Source organism: Triturus cristatus, chromosome 10, assembly GCF_964204655.1.
Source record: "Triturus cristatus chromosome 10, aTriCri1.1, whole genome shotgun sequence".
NCBI lineage: Eukaryota > Metazoa > Chordata > Amphibia > Caudata > Salamandridae > Triturus > Triturus cristatus.
The window spans coordinates 1,034,219,109-1,034,240,831 of NC_140593.1; the positions used below are offsets into that span (position 1 = coordinate 1,034,219,109).

Consider the following 21,723-nt stretch of genomic DNA (forward strand, 5'->3'; position numbering starts at 1 on the left):
TGCCCTGGCAAGTTGTCCTAATAGCCGTTCATTTTCAAGCCAGGTCTCTTTTCTTTGCCGTGCTACAAAGCTAATCATTTCGCCCCTAAGGGCAGCTTTAAATGTATCCCATACCGTGTTGCGACTAGCACTATATCTGTTGATATCTAAAAAATCCCCAGCCCATGTGTTCTAAATATAGTTTATTAACCAGGAGCTTTCTGTCTAGTGTCATGTTTCTTATTAGGGGTGTCAACATTGATATTCAGTATTAACGGATTGTGATCAGAGATCACTTTCGGAAGTTTTTTTGATCCCCACTTTATTAATCAGATTTGTTGAAGGGAGGAAATAATCAAGTTTAGTATATTTTTTATGAGGGCAGGAATAATACGCATATCCTGGTTTATTAGGTTCCTTGTTTCCCCAAATTTCAACCAATCCATGGCTGTTAATAAGGGAGATCAGTGCTCTATATACTCTGGGCTTCCGCCCCATATATCTGTTATTACAACTCAATTCGGGAGATATATTAAAATCACTGCAGATAATTAAGGGACATGACCAAGTTGCAAGTTCAACTTCAAGATGCTCGAAGATTTCCGGATCATCTTGATTTGAGCCATAAATTGCGCATATAGTATATCCTAACTCAAGCTCCACCACTGCCCAACTCCCTAATGCATCTGTTGCTTTGCGCTTGGCTCCCCTCAAAGAGTTTTTTTGCAAAAATCGCGATACCTCGAATGCTGAAGGTCTGAGATGTGCAAGCCAGCAGATTATACCCTCTTATACTCAACAGATTTCTTTCCCCCCTGGAATATGTGTTTCTTGTACACAAACAACGTCCAAAGTGTTCATCCTAACAAATTCGACCATCCGTTGTCTCTTATTCCAATCATTTTATCCACCCACATTTATTGTGCATATATATTCATCTTACCCATTCAAATAATGTACCTTCATTGCCCTTTTCTATCTTAAGCGGTTTGTAACAGAAAAACTCTTCAATAACATTTGATTCAGTTCTGGGTATATATTTTTTCACTTTTTTTCCCCCGCATTCCCCTCCCCAATTCCCTGATGCCAACCCTCCCCTCACCCCGCTAACCTACACCGCCACCACCCATGTGAAGCGCTCAGACCGAGGTCTGTGCGTGGGATAAACGCAGCACCTGCGACCGAGCCGTTCAAATTACTGTGATTACAATATACTTTCCCTGTGTTATTATATTGACATAAATTATCATATATTATATATAACTTGCAAGTTAGTAATTCCTTCATTACACGCAGCTTATATATAATACATATATATATATATATATATATATATATATATATATATATATATACACACATATATATATATATATGAAGAATCAAAGAATTATGACATATACCTGTACTGTAACAACAACAACTACCTTTCACAATGTCAATTAAATGATAGAGTGATGATGACAATTCAGGTATTTAAACCTGAACGTCATGACCAACAGTAATTAATCTGAGATCAAACTCATGACTGATAGATTCAGGGTCCTACCGAAAGCGAAACCAAAAGGGTAATGATAAAACATTATCAAATGGTCCTAAATTGCATTTACATTTTGGTATTAAAACAGAGGCTTTTAGATAATGGCAATGGGTTTTAACTATGAAATGCCACATTTGTTTTTATACATCAATATATTTATAATTATTTATTTATATGTATTATGCCAACATTTATGATGTTTACATTTAAATGACAACTCTGTAAAACGCCAAGTCTTTTTACTATGTCAACTGTCGAAACACCCAATGCATTGTCACTTTAAGTGAAAATGAAAAAAAAAAATGTATTTAAACCTACCTGTAACCTGAGAGCGCGTCATGTGATCAAGGCCTCTAGGGGTCGAAACGTGTCATGATGGCTGGTGTTGGAGGAGCTGAATAAACGTCAACCCTTTTGCACTACAACGTGGTCTGTGCTCCGTTACCTAAATTGGTGGCAACAGGGATGCATGCGGAGTGCTCCTGATATATATATATATATATATATATATATATATATATATATATATATATATATATATATATATATTATCTACTGGCGGTCGCCAGTAGATAGTTATAGTTACAACCTAGTTTCCATAGGAAATCTCAAAATTCTATTTTGAATAACTTTGGCGCCGGTTGACGAATCCTCGCGAAATTTTCAAAACTAATGGGGCGCTCCGTTCAGCTCCTACCCTGAAAGTCTCGGGGTGATTCGTCAAGCGGGGGCCGAGAAAAAAGTCGGGTCCCAAAACGCGTTTTCCCCATGCATTTTTCCATAGGACCTTTAGACACAGCTACAGCCAGAACGGCTGAACAGAATTACTTGAAATTTGGCAAAGAGGTAGTCCTCAGGTCAGGCATGTGCCTTTTGCATATATGGTGTAAATCCGTTCAGTAGTTCCTGAGAAAATCAAAAGTAAAATCATATACATATCTGGGCGGAGCCTAACCACACATCTCATTGTGAGATCTGATTGGCTGTCAGCACTTCATCCAAGAAGTGTTGGCAGCCATCTTGGGACCAATATACATGACATGATAGCACCTCATTAAAAAGCATTGCAATTAATAGAAGGTTTTAAGACTTTAGTTACATTATAAATCATTTGTTGATGGTACCATACTCATTTTAGGAATTGTAGTATGTTCTAAGGTGATTTTACCATGTGAAAAAGCCTTCTGCTTGGATATCATGAATCATGTTTGAGAGAAAACTATTTTCACATGCTTTTCCCACAGAGGAGAGGTTTGGAAGGTGATCTATAAGCTAAACTGAGAGCATATTTTCTGTAAATTCACATTATCTTTCTCAGTCATGTGAGAATGAATTCTGACATTCTCAGTAAAACATGTACATCCAACAAGGGCAGAGACTGTCAGTTGATTCCTTTGTGTTCTACTGCAGCTTCCCAGAGTGTTCCAAAGAACAACTAGAGCGCTAACAGTCTTACTTATAACAAAGGTATGGCACACCTGAAGCCATCTTGATTGGAATAAAGTGGTAACATTTAAAACATTTAATTCAAAAAGGATCAAAATGAGAGGGTTCATTTTGCCATAGAATGTATGATTAGTGCTGCAGAAAGAAAAATTAGGGCACATTTTGAGTGACTTCTCAAATCCTCTTCTATTTCATTAAAGTATTCTGACATGCAGACTGAAACATGCACTGTCAATACCAGCAGCAGACTTCCCTGGTGAGCAGTAGCTTTACTACAGTGATCTAATGAGCAACTAGAGTGCTAACATTCTGAATTTATGGCAAATGTGTGACACATCTGAATGCCTTCTTCATTGAATCAAAGTAAAAAAACTGACAGTATGCCTACTGAGGAGACTGCAGTAAATGAGGAAATTAGGAAACTTCATAACAAGTCTCCCAAGATGGCCACCAGAGACAAAAGAGCCCAAATGTAGCACAAATATCACCGAGATGTAGCCCAAGTATAGCCCAATGACAGAAATCCCAGAGTGTTTTAAAGAACAACTAGAGCGCTAACAGTTTTACTTATGACATAGGTATGGCACACCTGCAGCCATCTTAATTGGAATAAAGTGGTAACATTTAAAACATTTAATTTGCAAAGGAACAAAATGAGGGGGTTCATTTTGCCATAGAAATTATGACTAGTGCTGCAGAAAGAAAACTTAGGGCACATTTTGACTTCTCAAATCCTCTTCTATTTCATTAAAAAGTTCTGACATGCAGACTGAAACATGCACTTTGAATACCAGCAGCAGACTTCCCTGGTGAGCAGTAGCTTTACTACAGTGATCTAATGAGGAACTAGAGTGCTACCATTCAGAATTTATGGCAAATGTGTCACATCTGAATGCCTTCTTGATGGAACCAAAGTAAACAAGCATTGAAAATGCAATAGGTCTCGCCCTCGTTTAAGTTAAAGCAATTCTGTTTGTAATTAGGTGGCTTTTTAGCTTTGCTTTTATTAGTGTTTTTCAAAATTTCATGTAAATAACATGCATATCTGTATATGTATGCATGCATTTATATTTGTATTTATATAGATATGCAGATTATATATATGTTTATATATGTATGTAAATACATATATATACACATACATATATATAAATGCATATATGTGCATATGTGTGCGTGTAGAGAGAGGTAGAGAGAGGCAGAGAGGTAGAGATGTAGAGGTAGAGACGTAGAGGTAGAGACGTAGAGGTAGAGAGGTAGAGGTAGAGAGTAGTAGAGAGAGAGGTAGAGAAAGGTAGAGAGGTAGAGAGTAGAGGATGAGTAATAGAGAGTAGAGAGAGAGTAGTAGAGAGAGTAGTAGAGAGTAGTAGAGAGAGTAGCAGAGAGTGAGTAGTAGTGAGTAGTAGAGAGTGAGTAGTAGAGAGTAGTAGCGAGTGAGAAGTAGAGAGTAGTAGAGAGTAGTAGAGAGTGAGTAGTAGAGGGTGTAGTAGAGAGTAGTAGAGAGTGAGTAGTAGAGGGAGTAGTAGAGAGTGAGTATTTGAGAGTGAGTAGTAGAGAGTAGTAGAGAGTGAGTAGTGGAGACTGAGTAGCAGAGAGAGAGTAGTAGAGAATGAGTAGTAGAGAATGAGTAGTAGAGTGAGTAGTAGAGAGTAGTAGAGAGTGAGTAGTAGAGAGTAGTATAGAGTAGTAGAGAGAGAGTAGTAGGGAGTGAGTAGTAGAGAGTGAGTAGTAGAGAGAGAGTAGTAGAGAGAGTGAGTAGTAGAGAGTAGTAGAGAGAGTAGTAGAGAGTAGTACAGAGTGAGTAGTAGAGAGTGATTAGTAGAGAGTAGTGGAGAAGTAGACAGTGAGTAGTAGAGAGTAGTAGAGAGTGAGTAGTAGAGTGAGTAGTAGGGAGTAGTAGAGAGTGAGTAGTAGAGTGAGTAGTAGAGTGAGTAGTAGAGAGCAAGTAGTAGAGAGTGTGTAGTAGAGAGAGAGTAGTAGAGAGTAGTAGAGGGTGAGTAGTAGAGAGTGAGTAGTAGAGAGTAGTAGAAAGTGAGTAGCAGAGAGAGTAGTAGAGAGTAGTAGAGAGTAGTAGAGTGAGTAGTAGAGAGTGAGTAGTAGAGAGAGAGAGGGTAGTAGAGAGTGAGTGGTAGACAGTAGTAGAGTGAGTAGTAGAGTGAGTAGTAGAGAGAGTAGTAGATTGAGTAGTAGAGAGTAGTAGAGAGCAGTAGAGAGTGAGTAGTAAAGAGTGAGTAGTAGAGAGAGTAGTAAAGAGGGAGTAGTAGAGAGAGTAGTAGAGAGAGAGAGAGTAGTAGAGAGTAGTAGAGAGTGAGTAGTAGAGTAGTAGAGAGTGAGTGGTAGAGAGTAGTAGAGAGTAGTAGAGAGTGAGTAGTAGAGAGTAGTAGAGTAGTAGAGAGTAGTAGAAAGTGAGTAGTAGAGAGTGAGTAGTAGAAAGTAGTAGCGAGTGAGTAGTAGAGAGTGAGTAGTTTAATTTAAAAGGAACACAATGAGGAGGTTCATTTTGCCATAGAAATGATGATTAGTGAGGAAAAAAGAAAAATTAGGGCACATTTTGAGTGACTTATCAAATCCTCTTCTATTTCATTAAAAAATTCTGACATGCAGACTGAAACATGCACTTTCAATACCAGCAGCAGACTTCCCTGGTGAGCAATAGATTTACTACAGTGATCTAATGAGCAACTAGAGTGCTACCATTCAGAATTTATGGAAAATGTGGGACACATCTGAATGCCTTCTTGATGGAATCAAAGTAAACAAGCATTGAAAATGCAATAGGTCTCACCCTCGTTTAAGTTAAAGCAATTCTGTTTGTAATTAGGTGGCTTTTTAGCTTTGCTTGTATTAGAGTTTTTCAAACTTTCATGTACATACCATGCATATGTATGCATATATGTATATGTTTGCATGAATTTATATTTATATAGATATGCAGATTATATTTATATGTTTATATATTCACTGAAAAAACCATAGGTTTCACACACGTTATAGTTACGAATTAGCATTTAAAAAACCTTGCAAATTCACTTAAAAAACCATAGGTTTCACACATGTTATAGTTTGCTGGACATTTCACTCGTAAAAAACCAATGAAATTCCCCCGTTATAGTTAGTGCAGGCAACTATAACTCACGCGACCGCAATACTCTGCTGATGACGTCAGATATTACATCACTGTATTTAGACACTTATTTACCCATGTCTTCTTCCATTAATCTTTAGCTATACATATATTACAAATATTTATTTTTCATAAAGACACATATGTCATCAGTGATGTAATATTTGACGTCATCAGCAGAGGATTGCGGTCGCGTGAGTTATAGTTGCCTGCACTAACTATAACGGGCGAATTTCATTGGTTTTTTACGAGTGAAATGTCCAGCTAACTATAACATGTGTGAAACCTATGGTTTTTTAAGTGAATATATATATGTGTGTATATATGTGTATATATATATGTATATATAATTATTTTTTTCCAATTCTCAGAGTTGCTTTATCTTTCCCCCTCGTGTTCCCCACGTATTTTTAAACCTACTAGTTCAAACATTTCATTTATCTATTCCTATAAAGTGTCAGTATAAGCCCATTAATCCTTCTTCTTAACAGATTCTTACATCTTGTACATTCTGACTTTATTTGTCTAGACAATCTAGATATTCTTTTGCTTTAATTTCAGATGTGAAGAAACGCGTCCGTCCCTCGTGAATCACTCTCAATTGCACTGGGTTGACCAGGTACATTTTAATATTTTTATCCTGAAAGGGCTTTATCATCTGTCTCAATCTCCACCGTCTTTCCACCGTGGTATGGCAGAAGTCGAAGCGCACAAAGAAAGACACCCCTCGACTTGATCTTTTCGATTCAGGCCTGGCTTTTTCCAAAATCGCTTGGCGGAGCAGGCAATTTCCATAATATACAAGGATAGCTCGGGGCTTTGCTCCTTCTTTCATCGGATATCTTGGTTTAAAGGGAGTGCGATGAGCTCTCTGTATTTCGAGTGCCCAGTTCCATTCAGACAATTCTGGGAATGCAGTCCTTAGCAGCTCTACTATGTAGGTCCGGGTATCAGACCCCTCCGAACCTTCCGGCATCCCAAGCACCCTTAGATTGTTCCTCCTCTGTCAATTTTCGTGATCTTCCAGCTTCCATTGAATATCTTTTAATTGAGGTTCATTTGCTTCGGTCTGTGCTATTACACCTGTAAAATCTGTCTCGGCTGTAACAATTCTTGTCTCAAGACTTGTCATCTTTTCCCCAATAATGTTACATGACTTGGTCAGTTTCCTAACTACCCCTTGCATCTTGCTCATTGCGGACTGGGCTTTCCAGCTATCCTGGCAGGTCTCTTCCCTATGCATCAATATCGCCTGGTAGATAGCTTTTAACGTTGGAGGGTCCTATTAGCTAAGGTGGAGATCGCCCCTGTTGAGGAGCCTGCCAATTGACTCGCAGATGCATAGTCGCACTTGAGATCTTTGCCATCCAGGCGTCGTATAGTTGATCTATGTCTTAATTTTTTAGCAGTTAGGACTTGTACCGCGTCATTTTCTACTGGGTCCGTCTCTATATCACTTAACTCTGAAGAGGAGCTCAAGCTCTCTTCGGACCATTCAGTCCCCTCTGAGATTGAAAAGAAACAATCACTTGGCTCTTTTTTCAGCTCTCCTTTATTGCTTTAATCTGTCTCTTCCATACCTTGCTGGGACTCCAGTATAGATACCTCCAGAGTGTGGCCCGTACTTTTTGTGTATTCCTGTCTAGCAGTGATGTTACTTATTTGCATGGGTTTATTACATATTGGAGCTGGGTTGGATTTTTTTTTCTCCTGGAGTTCTGCTGCCTCATGTTTATTTACGGGTTCAGCATTCTCACCCGCTTTGTCGTTCTCACTAGAGACCCCTGCCTGCTTAGGATCACACATAGTTGATCTTTGTAATAGTAATGTATTTGCCTCCATTAGCCTACCTTCGTCGAGCGGCATTGCAGAATCCTCTCCTGCTGGCTGAGTTAGAGGAACGTCCGGACCCAGAGACTCACTCAAACTCTGCTCTGGTCCTTGCTTGCCAGCTCCTCCACTGTCTACACCTGGTTGTGTTTCCCGGGTACGCTGGAACACTTCAGCCACCGAAGGGCCGACAGGAAGCAGTTTCCCCATCGCCCCGCCTCTTCCCTTCTTCTCCGGGGGCAGTTTGTTGCTTAGATTCTGTAGTTGCGCTCATCGACTGCGCCCGGACGCCTGTCCTACAGGGCTCAAAGAGTTGTGTTCCACTATGTGTCCACCGCGCGTCTGTCAGTTTCCCCCAGCCTTGGAGGCTCCGGTGGTCCCCGCAACCTTTGGTCCCATCTCCTCGAAGCGGTGAGTCAGACCACTACAGTCTGAGCAAGGTGAGTGTCCCGCCGTAATTTGCATTAAAATGCACAGACCAAGCCTGATCTAATCTGCCCACGCACAACAGCAACAGATGTGGGCTCTATTCACTAGGGGCATCAGACTACGTGTTTCAACATCAGATTGTGCCGGGAAATACCGTAGCAATCAGTAAATCCACAGGTTATCAGATTACAGATTACAGCCCGTTGGTCGCTAGTGCTGCTACCGGCCTCCTAAGCGGCCGCCATCTTGCTTCTCCCCCACCAATCGAAGACAGACTTCCAGCAATCTTGCGCTCTTACACAAACTCTGTCAAGTGCACAATCCTATCAGTGTTCCACCGACTCACACAGACGCACTCAAAACACAATCACGTACTCACACACTCAAACAAAATGCTCACAGTGATTCTCAAACACATACATTTCACACACCCAACCAGCAGCTCGCAGTAAAAAAACATTGACAAACCAATAGATTTCCCATAGGCAAAACCTATTGGCTTTGTCAATACATGTTTGTTTGGTGCCATTTGACAAGTCTTCATGAAACTTTCTAAAAAAGTGCTACTTTTTATCTAGTTTGTGCATGGAAAGTTTCAGGGTGAGCTCTCAGGAATAAAGGGCAGTCCCAAAACCAAAATCACCAAACATTTTACATAGACTTTTTTTGAAGAGAGCTACCACAAAAAAACGCTGAACGGAATTACACCAAATTTGGCAGGAAGGTAGATCTTGGTCCAGAAAGGTTACGTTTTGTGATTTGGTGTAAATCGGTTCAGTAGTTTTGGAGATATTATTGTTCAAATATGTTTGTAGATTTGGACGGTTAGGTTTTAAAAATAGAGATTTCTGACTGACTGAGGAAAATATTGTTACTGAGACAAAAGTCAACAAATTCCAACAGCATCTTGTTGTGCTCAATAAATCTCATGGAACATTCTCCCAGAAAGTAGTTCACTTCCTCGAGACCTTTATTATGTTCGATGCTCGTATAGAGACTTGAAATATCTAATGTCATCATTACGAAGTTTGTCTCCCAGACAACATCCTCAATCCGTCTCAAAAAGTCTTTAGTATCCTTGACGTAAGAGACCAGTTGGATCACATACTCAAACAGGAAATAATCAGTAAACCTGGACATATTTTCTGCTATACTGCCCAGGGATGACACAATAGGGCGACCAGGAGGACATACGCTATCTTTATGGATTTTCGGGAGGGGATATAAGGTTGAAAGCTGGGCCTGCTACCATTTGTTGAGAAGTGTACGGTAGGCCCCTACACAGCTCTCATACTCCTTTCTTCCAATCTTCTCATAACTCAGAGTATCATTAGGTTGCTTTAGAGCTTCACTTATGTAGTATTCTGTCTAACAATACTACATTGCCCCCCTTGTCTGAATTGTTACAGCAAACAAATGATGGACGGAATGCTGACAATGCAAACATTCTCCCCCAGTCAAAAGATCTGGGTTACATCCATCGTTCTTTTGCCCACTACGCCACCCCAGGTTGGACCCAGCCATATGCAAATCAGTCTTGACCCTGTGCCTCATGGGAACATTCCAGACCGAACTGCCAGGCCAGGTCCTCCCTGGACCAGAAACAAGCATCCTGGGACCGGTTTCAGGGTATGTCACCCTTCTTCAGCCAGGCTAGCTTGAATCCAGTGTCAATGTGAGCAAGGGACCCACGTCTGGGCATACCCATCCGACTTAGGGCGAAAAGTGTTACAGCAAACAAATGATGGACAGAATGCTGACAATGCAAACATTCTCCCCCAGATCTCTGTACTGGGGTGAATGTATGACATTGTTCTGCATTCTGTCCATCAACCGTTCTTTTTGCATTTGTCACCCCGAGTGGGAAGGATATGCTCAGACGTGAGTCCCGTGCTCGCCATGCCACTGGAATCAAGCTATCTTGGCTGAAGAGGGGTGAAATCCCGAAACCGGTCCTAGGATGCTTGTTTCCAGTCCAGGGAGGATCTGGCCTGGCAGTTCGGGCTGGCCTGTTCCCATTGGGAACAGGGTCAGGACTGATTTGCATATGGCTGGGTCCAAACTGGAATGGCATGGTGAGCAAAAAAACGATGGATTTGGGCCCAGATCTCTGTACTGGGGCGAATGTATGAAATTGTTCTGCATTCTGTCCATCAACCGTTCTTTTTGCATTTGTCACCCCGAGTGGGACAGGTATGCTCAGACGTGAGTCCCGTGCTCTCCATGCCACTGGAATCAAGCTATCGTGGCTGAAGAGGGGTGAAACCCCGAAACCGGTCCTAGGATGCTTGTTTCTAGTCCAGGGAGGACCTGGCCTGGGAGTTCGGACTGGACTGTTCCCATTGGGCACAGGGTCAAGACTGATTTGCATATGGCTAGGTCCAAATTGGAATGGCATGGTGAGAAAAAACGATGGATTTAGGCCCAGATCTCTGTACTGGGGTGAATGTATGACATTGTTCTGCATTCTCTCCATCAACCGTTCTTTTTGCATTTGTCACCCCGAGTGGGACGGGTATGCTCAGACGTGAGTCCCGTGCTCTCCATGCCACTGGAATCAAACTATCCTGGCTGAAGAGGGGTGAAACCCCGAAATCAGTCCTAGGATGCTTGTTTCCAGTCCAGGAAGGACCTGGCCTGGCAGTTCGGTCTGGACTGTTCCCATTGGGCACAGGGTCAAGACTGATTTGCATATGGCTGGGCCCAAACTGGAATGGCATGGTGAACAAAAAAACGATGGATTTAGGCCCAAATCTCTGTACTGGGGTGAATGTATGACATTGTTCTGCATTCTGTCCATCAACCGTTCTTTTTGCATTTGTCACCCCGAGTGGGACAGGTATGCTCAGACGTGAGTCCTGTGCACTCCATGCCACTGTAATCAAGCTATCCTGGCTGAAGAGGGGTGAAACCCCGAAACCGGTCCTAGGATGCTTGTTTCCAGTCCAGGGAGGACCTGGCCTGGCAGTTCTGGCTGGACTGTTCCCATTGGGCACAGGGTCAAGACTGATTTGCATATGGCTGGGTCCACACTGGAATGGCATGGTGAGCAACAAAATGATGGATTTAGGCCCAGATCCCTGTGCTGGGGAGAATGTATGACATTGTTCTACATTCTGTCCATCAACCGTTCTTTTTGCATTTGTCACCCCGAGTGGGACGGGTATGCTCAGACGTGAGTCCTGTGCACTCCATGCCACTGTAATCAAGCTATCCTGGCTGAAGAGGAGTGATACCCCGAAACCGGTCCTAGGATGCTTGTTTCCAGTCCAGGGAGGACCTGGCCTGGCAGTTCGGGCTGGACTGTTCCCATTGGGCACAGGGTCAAAACTGATTTGCATATGGCTGGGTCCAAACTGGAATGGCATGGTGAGCAAAAAAACGATGGATTTAGGCCCAGATCTCTGTACTGGGGTGAATGTATGACATTGTTCTGCATTCTGTCCATCAACCGTTCTTTTTCCGCTTGTCTGAAGGCTTATAAACGATCGTCCGATCTTCTAGTAGACACTTTATTGATTTCCTCTGTTCCTCCGTAGTGTTGTTTTTAATTCTCCTCCTGTTGTTAACAGTTCGGAATTTGGTCAGTTCCTTAGTAACTGGCTCCGTGAACACATCAATGACTTCAGTTGGTGTCTGCGGAATACATTTCGATGGAGGTTTGAAAGGACTGCCTAGACTGCTTTGGGTAATTCCCATCTGATCCATGTTATTTCTCCTTATTGGGATCAGTTCTCTGGGATTTCCTTCATTTTGTAGATCCTCAAAGACTGCCAGTGTCTCTAGATCATTCACTGTTAACAAATCCATATCAGTGTCTATGATGTTCACTTTTGTCCCCTTGCGTCCTGTGTTTTGTAGTTTTAAATATTTGTACAGTTTGATCTTTCTTGAAAACTTGAAAAAGTATCCTTGTCTGTGTATGTTCTGACTTCTTAGATGGACAGAAAGTAAGTCCCAGTCTTAGTTCCTCCTCTTCACTTGAGTTTAACACTCTTGATGTTAAGTTGACCATCGTGAGGGTGTAGGTTGCTAGCGCTTGGTCCCCTGCTTGCTCCGAGTCACCCATGGAGAGGCGATGCTGTTGCCTGTTCCAGCCGCCCTGCCTCGTCCTACCTTTGCTTTTTGTTCTGGCGGCTTCCCCCTTCCTCCCCGGCCCCACATCTGCCTGATTAGGCAAAATTTCTTGTGAAAAGGAGTGGGCTGCTCCTTTGCTGCTGTGCTCAGTCCACTTTCCTCACTAGACAGTTCTGGATCTGTCACATCTGACTCTGATGTTTCCCTCTGTTCAGTGCTTTGGCGATTTCTATTTCTCAACAGTTGTTTGCGTGGCCCATCAAACCTCTTTGCAACCGTGAGTACATGCCCCAACTCATAGTCTTGTGCGTCTCGTTCAAATTTATCTTGTTTCCTTTGCTTACTTTTTTGTTCATAATTCATAAGGCGTTTTTTCATTTCAGATTTCATTTCTTCTCGTCTGTTCTTGTCATCATTATTGGCAATTTCACTCTCTAGGTCCTTAATTTCTTGTAGTGCACATTCCCTGTCACTCCAGTCAAACTTTACTAGAATGACAAGCATGCCCTTAAATGAACTGGCAGTATGATCCGCCCATTCTTCAAGCAGTTGCGGGTCTGGATTTTCATATGCAGGGACTGTGTATATATGCAGTCCCCGTGGCACTCGCTGGACGTCGATGTCATTCTGGAGGGAGGTTGCCTCCCACCACTTTCTAGTTTCCCGTTCGTATAATTTCTCCAGTCTGCCAAACTGTGCCTCTACATCATTTCCACCTTGCGCTGCTCTGCTGCCATTCTTATCTCCTCTTTTGGAATCTCCCTTTCTTCTAAATATGTCCACAGCCGCCTCCTAGCACGCTGCCTCACTAAACATATCAATTTTAGCAATCCTCAATGCATTCACTTCCGTACCGCTTGCTTCCTTGACCTGCCGCCCATCTATTTTCTTTCCGATACACTGTTGCGCTGCTTTCACTCACCGGGAGATACTTTGTTTCCTGACTTACTCAGCAGCGGCAGTGAAGGGAAAAATCCATCGCGCTGCTAGTCTTCGTTCTGCCCCTTCACTCGTGGTCAGGTGCTATGTGCAGACATGCCAATCCTCCCGATTCAGGCGGGAGACTACCGATTACAAGGCTAGTCTCCCGCCTCCCGATTCCTGCAAGCAAAAACCCGATTCCTCGGGGGTTTCAGCTGACAGGGCTTGGTATTGTGTAACGTGCTAATTCTTCCAGCAATAGTCAGAGTGGCGATGCAGGGACTCTAGAAGGGGTGAAAAACCAACAAAGCCCCATTAACAAGCGAATGGTCTTTTAAAGACCTGTGAAGTACTCGGGGGCGGCTGTGTGTTTGCCCGGGAAACTGTTTCAGCCCGGGCTGCCACAGAGGTGAGGGGAGGGCGGTATATGCACTGCCAGCAACCTGCCAGGCCAGTGCACAACACTTGTATCACCCTCTCTCTGCCTGCCATTGCGCTCCATGCTTCTGAAAGGTAAGAAAAAACGTGCATGTACGTTTCAAATGTCCGATCCTGCAGCAGCACACTTCCAAAGCCCATACATGACAGTAACTCGATTCAAGGCCCCATTCTCCCGATTATTATTTTTAAATCTCCCACTTTGCTCTTCTGAAATGTTGGCATGTATGGCTATGTGCGCAAGAACGAAATCGCGCTTACATTCCAGTTACAGGGCAAATAAATTACCAGCACTCACGGGAACAATAAACCCCAAAGTTTATTGGGTTCGATGTACGCTAAGACGCGTTTTGGCTACCGTCTTTATCAATAGTGGCGAGCACCGAGTAACGGCTGTTTTAAATAATTCTATTCATAAACATCAAAAGGGGACACCGGACGTCTCTCTGTCCAACGGTGTCGGCCATCTTAAAGCATGTAAGAAAACAGACATTATTGCATTCAAAACATACGGTCACAAAATACCGTATGAATGGAATGTATGGAAGAAAAGGTGATGAAAGTCAGATCTGGTTGTACAAAAAGAAACACAGTTTTTTGGGCAAGGATAAATATACACAATTGGACCAAGCATGATTTAATAGCACTCCAGAGGCGTCTTGATAATACTCATCATCATCTTTTGTATAAGAAATGCATCCCACAACATGTGCCATGCTGCGGTATATTATACTCGGAACAGTGAAGTCAACAACCTATATCTCTCACTCAAACTTGCAGTCAATTGTGCTGGACAGACTGACTCATCAGGCTACCTAAAACTGACTTAGTTTTGGGAGGTGACTTTATTTTGGTAATGAAAAAGAAATAGGACAAATTTCCTGCAGCAATCACATTGTAACATACACAGGCAAGAGTGGGGCGGCGTGTGGGTTACTGTCCATCAGGATCCTTCTACATGAGGCTCTCATCACATTCCAGTTCCACTGCCATTCCTTCAGTCACCAGTTATAAAGTCTTACTTCTGCCAGTTAACACTCCCAGTTTTGCATATGCATGTTATATATGTATCTTCAGGTTGGTTGAAGAAAATAGGTTTAAATATGTGACAGATAATCACTGTCAACACAATTAATATTAAGAGCAGACATTCTACAGGTAAAATGTAAAGATAACCAATAGGTAAGCTTTTATGGGAGAGAAGTCTGCATTCAACTGAATGTTGGTATCAATGCATAGTAACACCATAAATTATTAAAAAATAAGATTATAAAGTGTCTGTAGACATCATTGAGATTTACTGATCATATGGAACTTAATGCATTGTGAATTTTCTGTAGGAATGGCATACATTTGTTAACCATTGATGAGAAAAACATACAGGAAACCTAATGGCGAGTGGACTGACTGATTAAATAAACATGTGCATACCCATGGACTGATATGACTCAAAAATTCATTTTTTAATATTCAATGTTTAAATAGAGTTGAAATAGAAAAAAAGAAGGTGAAATTAATTTATACATTGAATCAGAGATTTTGTATCGTTCTGTTCATACGGATAATTGTCCATTGATATAATTCTTACAGAACAGTGTAGTCAAATGATCTAAACATACAAAATCCTATTAATGTATTAAATGTACATCTATTTACAATAAATTTCAAAGACAGATGTCTTGCATGGCTAAAAATAATCTACGCGCGTTTCGGCGTTGTGCCTTCATCAGGTAGCCATGTATTGATCATTCCTGGCTTAGTGGTGTTGTGGTCATACGTTCTTAGTCGGTGCTAAAGGCAATGACAAGCGGGCTTGAATCCTGTGGACGATTGCTGCTTAAAGGTAAGGGTGTGTGAACTCACTCGAGGTAACGGAATTCCTGAAAATGTGCCAGCCTGGCCTCGTACAGATTCCTGATGGTATGGTGAGCCCTTTATCGCTAATCGTGAAGTTCATAAGCTTAGGGGCAATTCGTTCGCGATCGTGGCTGCCTCCATCTATCTCCTACCGATGCCGGAGAACATCGTGCTAGGGGGATGCCGTGTCGTCAGAAAGCGTGAATGATGGACGGGTGGGTTACTGTCCATCAGGATCCTTCTACATGAGGCTCTCATCACATTCCTGTTCCACTGCCATTCCTTCAGTCACCAGTTATAAAGTCTTACTTCTGCCAGTTAACACTCCCAGTTTTGCATATGCATGTTATATATGTATCTTCAGGTTGGTTGAAGAAAATAGGTTTAAATATGTGACAGATAATCACTGTCAACACAATTAATATTAAGAGCAGACATTCTACAGGTAAAATGTAAAGATAACCAATAGGTAAGCTTTTCTGGGAGAGAAGTCTGCATTCAACTGAATGTTGGTATCAATGCATAGTAACACCATACATTATTAAAACATAAGATTATAAAGTGTTTGCAGACATCATTGAGATTTACTGATCATATGGAACTTAATGCATTGTGAATTTTCTGTAGGCATGGCATACATTTGTTAACCAGCACATTGCCTTACCATTCCCTCACTAGCCGTGCTTTCCATTCATCATCCATCCCTCATTTTCATAATTCCTCCCAATACTTACACATAACTATTAACTTGCCCATCTTGCACTACTTCTTATCCCGTTTAACATTCAATAAAGACAATAAAGGGGAAGAAAAACATAGGGAGCTTCAGGATAGATGTGGACATATGATGAGAGTTTTGGAGGTCATTCCAGGGAGATTTTAAGCAAGTGAATTTTTAGTCAGGGGGTAAATTATTCTCAGATCAACAGGAAGTGAGTTCCAGTCTTAGCTTGTCAGTACTTTATTTGTTCTTTTCCCCTCCTTCGATTTTATGGGAACCTCCAAGTTATCCCAGATATTGACTGTGTGCGGCCGAAATGTGATGCATGCCAACTTGAATGTTATCCTAACTCCTAAACGCAATCAGTAGATTCAGTAGATGCCACTTAGCATTGGAGATGTGTTGTTTAACTTTCTAGTTCCAGAGATCACTCTAGCTGCTGAATGGAGAACAGCCTTCATGTGCTAAGGAGGAGCACAGAGCGCCTGTGAGAAAAGAGTTGCCATGATCCAGCATGACTAGGACAGGGACTTGCACTGATGTGTGAATATCCTTGGTAAACAATCGAAGTTTGAGCTATTTTAATGAGTGGAGTATGCACTTGCATATGTGTCCTTGCAGGCAATTTGAGAGTTTGTTGATAGATAGATATCGATCCACAAACCAAGCGATTACACTTGTTCTAACTGGATAGAGATGAAACCTTCACTGTGGAGCTCAGACAACCAGCCCATATTGAATCTGGATTCAAGGGGATGTGTAATAAAACTCACTTTGGTTTTTCCAGATTTAGCTTGATAAAGTTAATTTCGCCTGTTTGTTTGCACAGTGGAAGGGACATAACACCCCTTTTATTACCTTTAACATTTAATTTTCCCTTTTTCTACTAAAAGAAAGCCTGACAGTTACCAGATAAAACCACTGGTATGCTGATGATGCCTGAGCTCCACATATGAGCTTCTGTGTGACTCCTGACTGCAGGTGTGAACAGAGAAATTGGTGCAATATTTTATTACAGCTTGGCTGTGTATGGGACCAAATAATTTATTTCAGTGCCCTTCTACACGCAAATAATTGTTAGTAGTTTAAAAAAACATCCACATGGGGTCAGTGATAGTAACAACAGATGTTTAGTAATTAAAGAGACAAGGTAATGGCTTGGACAGTAAGCGGCACAATGTAATTGAGGGAGAAGTTAAGGAACCAAAGAATTGGTGACATTTGTTCAAGCATTTCCTGTGTGCATGAATATATACAAATACTTTTAAATGGTTCTCATAAAATCTTTTTTTTCTTTGTAGGTATCGTATAGGATCTTTTGAAGTAGAAAACGCACTGATAGAACACCCAGCAGTAGCAGAATCAGCAGTTGTCAGTAGTCCTGATCCCATCAGAGGCGAAGTAATGTAGAACAAAGCGTTTACCTTATTTGCTCTCGCTTACTGATGATCTTGGCGTCTTTGTATTTAGTCCACAACTATTTCATTTTGCATTCTTCTTTTTTTTAAACAAAAGTTTTATTGAGATTTACGACGCATTAAATACATCAACCAAATAATACAACACGACCATAACAATCCAGGGAAAGAAAAAAGATGGATGGTAAAAACAAACCCTGTCTGGATTATTTTAGCTTTTGAGAGTCCCATTTCATTAGGATAGAGAGAATCTTATTCTGCTACCTCTTGAGTTCCCATATCTTACTGATTCTATATGAGCCTTCGTACATTTGACACCAACCATGTCTATGTGCCGATGCCTATTACTGTGGATCGATTACCTGTGTGTATTTCCTTTCATCAGCATGGGTATGCTTCTATTTGCCAATCAGCCCCAACTTTGTATGAGTTAAGAGCACTGGAGGACATCTCCGAGACAACTAAGCCCCTTCCGGCTGCTTGTATAAGTGAAACATGTATACTATTAAATTCACCCCTGTATGATTTTAAAGTCTGTCGACTTTACTAGGCGGTCTGACATTTTCTCAAATTTGTTTTGGCTTCTCTTGATTGGTGTATGCAGAAACAGGGTATTTATTTGGTAGGGGGCGACACCCACCACTAATTTAAGAAACACAATCAGGTTGACTCAAAAAGAACTTCTGATAGAATCTCTGCTCAACCCCTGGTCACTGTAGCACAAGCAACCGGCAATTCCCAGAGAAGTGCATTCTAGTTCAAAACATTCCCACAATTTTAAAGTAAAGAACAACATTTCCAATCCAGATTAAAAAAACAGAGAAACGAAATAGACAAAAATTGATTAGAGAAAGTAGTTCTTCATTGAAAACAACAGTGCACAGTTGACCAGAACGAAAGGGCGATTTAAGTTGACCCCCTGATGGAGCAGAAGTTGGTTAAACCAAGAAGGTTGTCCTAGTCAAAGTTTTTAATTTTGGACTTAATCTCTGAAGTGAAAGTTGAAATCTTCCTGCAGGGCAAGGTCCAAGGCAGTAGCAAAGTGAGGCTCCCTTGAAGTTGAACTTGTTGTCCTCAAGCTCCCAATGAAATAGTTTGTTTTGGTGCCAAAATCTCCAAGCTGAACTGGGCCAAATTTTGTGGCAATCAATGGTGCTTTGCCTTCTTATTTAGCCCTTATTCAGAAATGTAAATATATATTTGTAGATTTACTTGTGACTACTTACTACATCATCTAGTAGAAACTTTACACTTTTTGCTATTCACCATTTCAGAGTGTACATTTATTGTAAGATGCCGACTTACATGACTCCACCTCCCGGTGAAGCCTCCTGCAGCAGGATTTACAAATGTAATATTACTATTCTTAACTTTTCACATGTAGGCAGGGACCTCTACCACAATGGCGAAGGTTTCCATATAGGGGAATGTTTAAAAGCAAAAAAAATTATAAAAAATATTTTAATGCAAAATATTAATCGAAAGGTAATTTAAAAAATGTATTTTGAACGTAGAACTAATAAAATGTTATCGCACTTTAACTTAAATAAGTAATTAAAATATATTTAATTTTGAAATAATACTCCTTAAAAAATTATTCTAAAAAATCCTAACCACAGTAACATTTATATTTAATATGCATTCAAATTAATTTTTAAAAAAGTACAGAATTTACATTATTTTTAATTAAACAAAAATTAAAGAGTTTAATTTGAAGTTAATATTAAAATAAGTTTGATATTACCTTCTATAACAATACATTTTTTGATTAACATTAAACTATACATATATTTTTTATAGTCCAAATTATTTATTTATCCAACATTTTTCCAATGGGGTGTTATTATAAAACATTGGCTCTATTATTTTTTACGGGAGTATGTTGCAATAACTGAGAGTGCCCATCTTTGGCGCTAGACTTATCCAAGGCTGGGATGGAGTACATTTACTTCTGTTTTGAAATCTTTTTAGCCGCACTAACTTTAGAAGTGTAGCTTGGGAATACCAATCAGCTTACTCCTTTGTAGGTGGGTGTTTGTATTTGCATGTCCCTCCCTAAACCGCTCCTACCCTTTCCATTTTGTAGTAAGTATTCTCCATTTTCAAGCTACCCCTCTTCCCTCCCAAGTTTACTACTAAAACGTACACCTACGTGTGTGGAGATTACGCATGTGTGGTGAAGGCCTCCACATAGAAAACATAGAAGTGGCAGAGATCTCTGCACGTAGTTTAGCGAATAGCATTTTGTAGTACAAATATAGTATTCATTGACTTTCTACAAAATATAGTTTGTGACTAGGGCTCTTAATCTCAGAAATAGAAGTTGAAGTCCTCCAGTGGGTCAATGCCTGAAGCTCGACGAGGCTGTCTACCTTTACCACAATCCCTCGCTGAACCTGTTTTTCAGTGTGGCAAAACGCTCTGAGTGGGACAAACCAGGTTTTCCTGTCCGCTGTTCCTCAGCACCTTGTCCTGGTCCTCCAACAGCCCATAAACTGGCTTTGAGGCACCAGGGCTCATTCCAGCCAGTTCTCCTTTATGGTCCTGTCCTCTGTGATCAGCTGGGCACTCTTGGAGTCAGGAGTCCTTCTGCTTTTTTGCCCTTCAAACAGAAGAACAGCAGCTTGATCTTTGGAGAGCAGCTCCTGCTCTGGATTCCAAAAGGAGTCAGAAGTCCTTGAGGGAGACATATTGTTTCGTCAGGAATCTTCTTTCTTCCAACAGAAATTTCTTCTTTAGGTGGAGTCTTCCTTGGTCCAGGAACGTTCTCACGAGGTGGTGGTTGAGGTGCCATATTTATCCTGTGCACTAGCTAATGATTGGAGACATTTTGTCTCCTAATCATTTCTTCCCACCTTCTTTTACAGCACTTCTTAGCCTTATTGTAACAATACTCAGGCACCCCTGTTTCAATATAGAAGACAACTTCAGCTACCATTTTTAGAAGTAATGTTGGTTCTGTCTGGAACAGAATAGCTTTCTTGCTTACTGAATACAAAAGAACATTAGCACAGCACTTATTCAAACATTTATATGGTTACAGTTAATGGATAGAAGAAAACAAAGGAACACACAAATCATGAGTAAATCAAATGAATATATTGCAAGAAGAAATTACTTTTTTCTTGTTTTTTACATTTTATCGTGTATAGATGACACTACTAGGCTGCCACAAGCAATAAACAGACAAAACGGCTGTGCTGTAGTTTTCTGGGCTGGGAGTGTCGGGGTAGTTTTGTGGGCTGGGGGGTCAAAGTAGTTTTCTGGGCTGCGGGGGGTGGGGTAGTTTTGTGGGCTAGGGGGTGGGTCGGATAGTTTTGTGGGCTGGGGGGTCGGGTAGTTTTCTCGGCTTGGTCAGTAGTCGTTTTTTGGGCTGGGGGTGGGAGTTAGTGTTCTGTGCTGGAGGTCAGGGTAGTTTTCTTGGCTGGGTGGGTCGGGGTAGTTTTCTGGGCTGTGGGTTTGGGATAGTTTTCTGGGCTGGGGGTTGGTTGGGGTAGTTTTCTGGGCTGGGGGTAGTTTTCTGGGCTTTGGTAGTTGTGGGCTGGGGTGGGTCAGTGGTAGTTTTGTGTGCTATTGCTGGATCGGGGTCATTTTCTGGGCTAAGGGTGGGTCAGGGTAGTTTTCTGGGCTGGGGAAGCCGGGGTAGTTTTCAGAGCTGGAGGGATTGGAGGTAATTTTAAGGGATGGGGTATCAGGGCTAGTTTTCAGGGTTGGGGGGTCGGAGTAGTTTTTAGGGCTGGGGAGAGTAGTTTTTTTAATTAGGGGTTACGGTATTAGGCCTCAGGGTAGGGGAGGGGAATAGGTAGTCGGGGTAGTTTTACGGGCTTAGGGGAGGGTGGAGTCGTTTTTTGGGCTGGGGCAGGGCAGTGGGGCAATGGGTAGTCAGTGTAGTTTTTAGGGCTTAGGGGAGGCAAGTACTTTTTAGGGCTGGGGGGTCGGGTAG

At 41.5% G+C, this 21,723-nt stretch overlaps 1 protein-coding gene across 3 annotated transcripts in view; it reads left to right on the forward strand.

The window, feature by feature from the left end:
• LOC146796482 (acyl-coenzyme A synthetase ACSM3, mitochondrial-like) overlaps positions 1 to 21,723 on the forward strand; it is a 441,567-nt gene that overhangs the window by 367,192 nt on the left and 52,652 nt on the right. For all 3 annotated transcript variants that reach the window (XM_085629083.1, XM_085629084.1, XM_085629082.1), the window contains one exon: positions 17,664 to 17,763. In XM_085629083.1, the coding sequence (XP_085485209.1) occupies positions 17,664 to 17,763 (100 nt within the window). The remainder of the gene's footprint in view (positions 1 to 17,663; positions 17,764 to 21,723) is intronic.